The sequence below is a fragment of the Haliaeetus leucocephalus genome, unplaced genomic scaffold (assembly GCF_000737465.1).
Source record: "Haliaeetus leucocephalus isolate CR32 unplaced genomic scaffold, Haliaeetus_leucocephalus-4.0 Scaffold555, whole genome shotgun sequence".
NCBI classification, from domain to species: domain Eukaryota; kingdom Metazoa; phylum Chordata; class Aves; order Accipitriformes; family Accipitridae; genus Haliaeetus; species Haliaeetus leucocephalus.
The window spans coordinates 13907471-13913685 of record NW_010972991.1 but is presented as its reverse complement, the minus strand read 5'-3'; the positions used below and the strand labels follow the sequence as shown (position 1 = coordinate 13913685).

General features: G+C 37.8%; 1 protein-coding gene across 3 annotated transcripts; it reads left to right on the top strand.

Annotated features, from left to right (window-relative positions):
* Positions 1 to 55: 55 nt before the first annotated feature.
* Positions 56 to 5465, top strand: ENY2 (enhancer of yellow 2 homolog (Drosophila)). 3 transcript variants are annotated; one of them, XM_010576989.1, is made up of 5 exons: positions 56 to 147; positions 254 to 347; positions 2235 to 2305; positions 4253 to 4327; positions 5195 to 5465. In XM_010576989.1, the coding sequence occupies exons 2-5, from the start codon at positions 280 to 282 to the stop codon at positions 5269 to 5271; spliced, it is 291 nt and encodes a 96-aa protein (XP_010575291.1). In that variant the 5' UTR covers positions 56 to 147; positions 254 to 279; the 3' UTR covers positions 5272 to 5465. The 3 variants fall into 3 exon arrangements, with proteins under 3 accessions (XP_010575291.1, XP_010575290.1, XP_010575287.1); XM_010576985.1 differs by lacking the exon at positions 56 to 147 and adding an exon at positions 1067 to 1200 and having other exon boundaries at positions 321 to 347; positions 5195 to 5411; XM_010576988.1 differs by having other exon boundaries at positions 67 to 347.
* Positions 5466 to 6215: the final 750 nt, after the last annotated feature.

Sequence of the window (6215 nt, the reverse complement as noted above, 5' to 3'; positions counted from 1 at the left end):
GGGCCGCGCCCGCGCAAGCGGCCCGTTGAGGGACCGGTCCCCCCGGGGCTCGGGCGAGACGCCGTTCCGGTGCTGCCGTCCGTGCGTGCGTGCGTGCTCCTCCCCCGAGCCCGTCGCGCACCGGTGCTGCCGTCGTTAGCTGCGGGGGTGCGTAAATGGTCACGGCGCTGCGCGTAGTTCTGTGTAAGCGGCTCTTCTTTTTGTCGCGATCGCGACACCAACGCGTGTCAAAACTCTGTTCTGCCCCGCGCAGGTCTGTGAAAAACCTAGATTGCCAAAATGAATAAAGATGCCCAGATGAGAGCAACCATTAACCAAAAGCTAATAGAAACAGGAGAGCGAGAACGGTAAGTAAGTGGGTTTCCTGCTCTTCTGCCAGTAAGAGGCTTCGTGTATTCTCAGACGTGAACTATACCTAGATGTAAAGATTAAGGAAACTTAACTCTAAATTTTTGAAATGCCTGCGTGTGAAAGTCTTATATAAAGCTATATATAAAATTAAAAAAAAACACTCTTACATTTGCCTTTTGACCTGTTTTGTTTTAGTTTTACACTTGAGAAGATGGGAAAATAAAGGATGGGGTACTTGGCTTATGGACTCTAATGCTTTTTCTTACTCTGGTATTTTGTGTTGGAAAGCTCTTGGTTTATACAAAAATCACCATTAATGCAATTTGTTGCAGTTAAATCTTGATATTTCCTGAGAAAGAAGGAGACAAAACTTTCCTTTTTGCTTTCAAGTTTTTCTTGTGTTCCTATCCCTTCTCTAGTTAAGGAAAGAAATATACACTGGAACACATAAACAGCTATTGTGCAAGTCATTGCAGAGATTCCAGTAAAGGCAAACAAGTAAATTATGCAGTGTAGTGTGGCAGCTAGTTTTTGGCCTTTTATTGTCTCTTCAGTCTGTTCTATTTGCACATAGTGATATGTATTTACATATCACTAATGTGCTTATGATATTTCCATCCTTGTCGTTTCACTGTATTGGTCACACCGTGCACCAAAAGCTCTATTTCCTTCATCTTTCAAGGCCTGTATGAGAAGGAAGGAGTCTTCTTCCTAGGTCATCGCATAGCCCTGGGCCTCGTGTAACCTTTTGTAGACTGACATGGTGTCTGTGCTCTACTTCTTTCCTGGCTGTGACGTCCCCTCGGAGATTGCACAGAGCTTCAGCAGAGCAAGCAATTTCTTGAAATGGTATTGGGACCTATTTTATTGTAATTTAAGAAGAGCTTTGACAGGATGTCCAAAGCCGTATTATAAACAAGCTTTATCAGAGCTGTACTATGATCAGAGACAGAGCACTCTGATGTCTTGAATTAAGAATATCCAGAAGCAGTGAATTTCACCTGTATTGTTACTCTGCTTTTTGTCATCCGTTCATCTGCCTTCTACACAATTCACTGAGTAAAAGGGATTAGACCTACACAGTTTAGCCTCTTACTGCAATCCTTTCATTCATAAAACCAGAATTTTTCTAGAATTATTTAGGATGGTACAAGACAAGTAGGCTTGCTAGCTGATGGAATAAAGATATTAAAGCTTGTTTTATCATATATTACTTTCACTTTCCCTTCTTCCATTTTTCAGTGCTAATTTTCACTTTTTTACCTAGCTTTCAATGTTCTCTTTTGATACGTGGAGTAGGTGTATCATTGTGGCAGATTGTGTGTCTTCTCTGTTTAATGCCTGAATCCTTGTTGCTTATGCTTATAATTGCTAACCACGCTTAGGAAGACAAGATACATGATCCCTTTGTCTTCACCCAACATGAGGTAAAGTGTAACTGGGGAGAGAAACCTGCAGTTGAAGACAGTAGTACAGAATTCTCCTTTCAGAAAGGAGGGGGGAAGGTTCTATTTATGTTAAAGGCCTGGTTTCAGCTGAAATATTCTAACTTTGAAAGTTAGCATACATTTGCTAACAGAGTAGACTCGGGCAGTTCAAGTGATTCAAGGGCTTCTACCTCTTTTCTGTGGCTGCAGCATCAATGCTGCCTGAAGAAATACTGTGAATTAGCTCCTGAGCCACCAACTCCTCATAGTCCCAACATAGTAAACTGAAATCGGTGCTCATTTGGGTTAGGATTCACATGCTGTTCAGCTATTTCTGCTGCTGGTCTGGGAGTTCTGCTATGAGTGGTAGTTGTAGGCTTAACTTTCACACTGAAGCATATTTAAGCTGTCAGGAATGTTTGCTGTTCCTAACAAGTTTGTATATTGTCTTAACAGCCTTAAAGAGTTGCTGAGAGCCAAATTAATTGAATGCGGCTGGAAGGATCAGTTGAAGGCACATTGCAAAGGTAACGGTGGTCAAACAACTAATACTCTTCGTAATCAACTGAGTTTCTGGCCAAGTAAAAATACCAGATGAAGGCTTTACTGCCTAACAGTCAATTTAAACGAGAGTTGGGCAAGAAAGTACCCCTGGCAATTGGTTTTGCAAGAAAGCATCTTGGCAAAAAATCTTGAAACTTCTCTGATCTGAACCCTATTAAACTTCTGAGAAAAGTATTGGAATTGATTCCCTAAATATTCGCAATGATACAGCTTTCTGTTTTGAGAGGGATGACGTCCTTACCACAGGAGATTAAAAACCAAGATAAAGGAAAATGGAGCAGATATAGCAACTTAGAAACTTAAGAGAACTTTGTTGTCCGCATATGGGAGAGAAAGAAGTGCGTTTGTACTCTTTCTAAATACAGTTCTAGAAAATAAGATCATCTACTTAGATGAGAGAAAACAAGCAGATGAACTTCTAAATACCCAAGTTTTTAGTTTTAAGTATTTAGCATTACTACAATTTACTGACTTGTAAATTGTATGAAACTGTTATAAATAGTATTTAAGCATCCAGGAATATTACCGCATCATGAAATTTCCTTAAAGCAAATAACAAATCCCTTGAGCTTTCACTTTAATTCTGATTTGGTCTATTGTGCCCGGCAACTCAATATTCCATTACAAAGTTTTTCTTTTTGTAGAGCTGAGTGTGTTAAATTGTTTTCATAGGTGGATTTGCAGAGAAGGCTGAAATGATTCATGCTTGCAGTTGTCTGCCTGATGCCACTGCCAGAGATTACCCATTTCAGTAGTACAGATAGTGAAAGGGATGTTGATCTGCCTTCTTAACTACACACTGTATACTCTGCTATTGTAAAGTTACGTAAAATTATTTGGTTTACATTAGTACTTTGAACTGTAACTGCAGCTGCTAAGAATGCACATACAAGTTCATTTGTCCCTGTTAAGGGCCTAATAACCTCCAAAAGAAAGGACAGAGAGGGATTTGGGGGGGTTTGGTGGGTTTTTTTGTTTGTTTTTTGTTTTGTTGGGGTGGGGCTTTTGAGGCGTGGGTTTTGGTGCAGTTTTTTTGCTAGCTTGTTCTAGAGCCTCTTGCCATTGTGGATTAGGGCCAATAATTGAGCAATCCAGGATTAATTTCTACAGGGAATTCAGCCAAGAAAAACAGTTTACAAATAGTTCATGTGACGTCAGTTCAGAAAACATATTTAGTGTCTCAGGGACAATCAATCCTATGTACTGACATACAGTTAAAAACATTCATGTTTAGACAAAAGGTTTATGCTACTAAATTGAGGTTTCTTCTCAGCATTGACTTCTGCATTTTTCAATAGTCTTCAAGGCACTATAAATAGACAGTTGTTTAAATACTGCTATGTATTAATTGTACAGTATATCATAATCATAGCTTTTATTTTGCTGTAGATGTATACCTTTCTTTCAGATATTCTTTTTTACTTTGCTGAAATATATAGAGAGATGTTGTTTAAACCAGTTAGGAAGAGTTGTAATATTTACTGTCTCTCTGCTCTCCCTTGTTGTGTGTTCCAAAGTCTTTTTCCAATTGCATCTCTTTCTCACTATTGTGTAAATAATGTGTCTGGAGAGGTAAGTGGACCAACTTCTGAACTGCTACAACACTCAAGTAATATGCACATCTGGTAATGCTCAGATAAGCTTAAACTTTGTAACGTTTGATTTTAAAATAGGAGTTGATCAAGATGCATCAGTAGTGATGCATCCTTAAACCTATGGTTTGCATGAGAGACTAAATCCACTGTACAATGCAGTAGGTACTGAATTAATAACCTACATTTAGGTCACATGCTACTTTGTATTCTCTGATGACCTATGCATGCAGGTTTTGTCTCTTAATCATTGGCACAGGCTTTGTCTTCTAATGGATGGATTAAAAGACTTAAAATATTGGTCTTGGTCTTCCCCAGATGTCATTAAAGAAAAAGGATTAGAGCACGTTACTGTTGATGATTTGGTGGCAGAAATCACTCCTAAAGGCAGAGGTAAGAAAATGCAAACATGGATGTGGTAGTACATCAATAAACATACCTACCTCTATTTCATTAATATTTTTAAAGAAGCATTATGAACTGCATATATGAAGGAAAAAAGTTAATAGCTTGATATTAACTACAAATAAAACATGAATTTGTATTGTGTAACAGGCATTCAAAATCTGTAATGAGCCTGTATTCATCTTTATAATTGACTTAATGGTCCCAAGAAAACTTGGGTTATGCAGCAGAGATGTTTTAAAATTCCAGTACTTTTTAAGATGGAAAACCTGAACTAACAATACTAGTGTAATGGGAAGTGGGAAGAGGAAAGGACGTAGCATACACATACAGAAAAATGGAATCTCTTAAGGAAATAGTGCAGTCTTCTTTATATAGTTCTTGGACTCTCTAATAGGCTTTGTTAATGGGAAAAACTTCATTAAGTCTTAAAGAAAAATAGCCCTTCAAAATAACTTGCTGAAGCCTCTTACTCTGAGGTCATGGCTGAGTTTGTTGGGGTTTTTTTGTCTCAAATTTGTGAAGAAAAAAGGTAGGATAATCAAACTAGTTCCTGGTGGTTATATCCTGTTTACTGTTGAATAATCCTTTCCCTCAAACCTTCCAATTTTCTTGACTATAGCTAGGCAAAAAGCTACCAATAACAACAGTGTTCTCAATAGACTTCAATTTTAGCTTATTTTAAATGGGGAAAACATAGATGTGCTACATGAAAATCAAGTAGCTTCAGTTACTTTAGGTGTTAAGAGAATTGCAATAACAAACAAAGAATAGAAGTAGCTGTTGTAAAAGGTTGGTATTAGTGTATCTTCCATCTTGTCTTTTTTACTTGTTGCTTTCTTATTTGTGTTTCAGCCTTGGTACCTGACAGTGTAAAGAAGGAACTCTTGCAAAGAATCAGAACCTTCCTTGCCCAGCATGCCAGTCTTTAACTTCGATATTCGTCTGGGATACTGTGTTGCTTCTGTATTATGTCAATCATGTCAGGATTTGAATGCAGTTTACATACTTAAGGATGGAAAATCTTTTTTTTTTTTTTTTTTTGTATGATGAGTTGAAGTTTCTTTACACTGCATCGATTTCTTAAACTTGGTGTTATTTTAATAAAAAATTTTGTGGACTTGTGGTTCTAAGGCTCTTCTCTCTCTCAGTGCACTGTAATAGGGTGTCACTTATTCCAGTTTTTAATAATCCATAATTTGCACAGTTGTGCAAACTTGCTCAGATTTTCAAAAAAGAAGTGTGATTAACAAGTATGTTAACTAGAAATGCAGAAGGGGGAAAAAAGTCTGTGGAAAATGGGATTTGACATACTACTGAGCATATCCTTATTTTCCCTGAGCAAGTAGCTGGCCAATATGAAGATGTTGAGACTACATGAAACTGTTGGTGGTATTCCTCTCGGTACTTCTTTGCTAGAGAGTGGTTTGAAATCTCTGACCTGTGTTGCAAATATTCACTCAGTAATTCATGAGAGGTTGAATTCTTCAAACAAAAAAGGCAGTTGTATCTTTCATCAATAATTCTCTCTTCTTTTCACATTTACTGTAATTAAAAAGAGTCACTATTCTGATCCATGACAACTACTGTTTTCGAGCTTTGCCCATATTACTGGTAATTTTTAATTAGGTGGATCTTTGGGTCCTTCTGAAATGTAAGTAAGTGTAATGCAATAATTTGCCAACATAAGTCTCTTAAGATGATACATTTTAAATTGTTCTATCTGGAACTGCAACATCAGCCAGGTCTACAAATAGCTGCGAAAATAAAGTTGATGAATAGAGAGGATCAGGAAAGAGGCTTTGAAGTGAGAACGTTTAATTTTTGCCAGCTTCTATTTGAGGTGTCTCATAGATGATGAAGTGGAGGAGCAGCG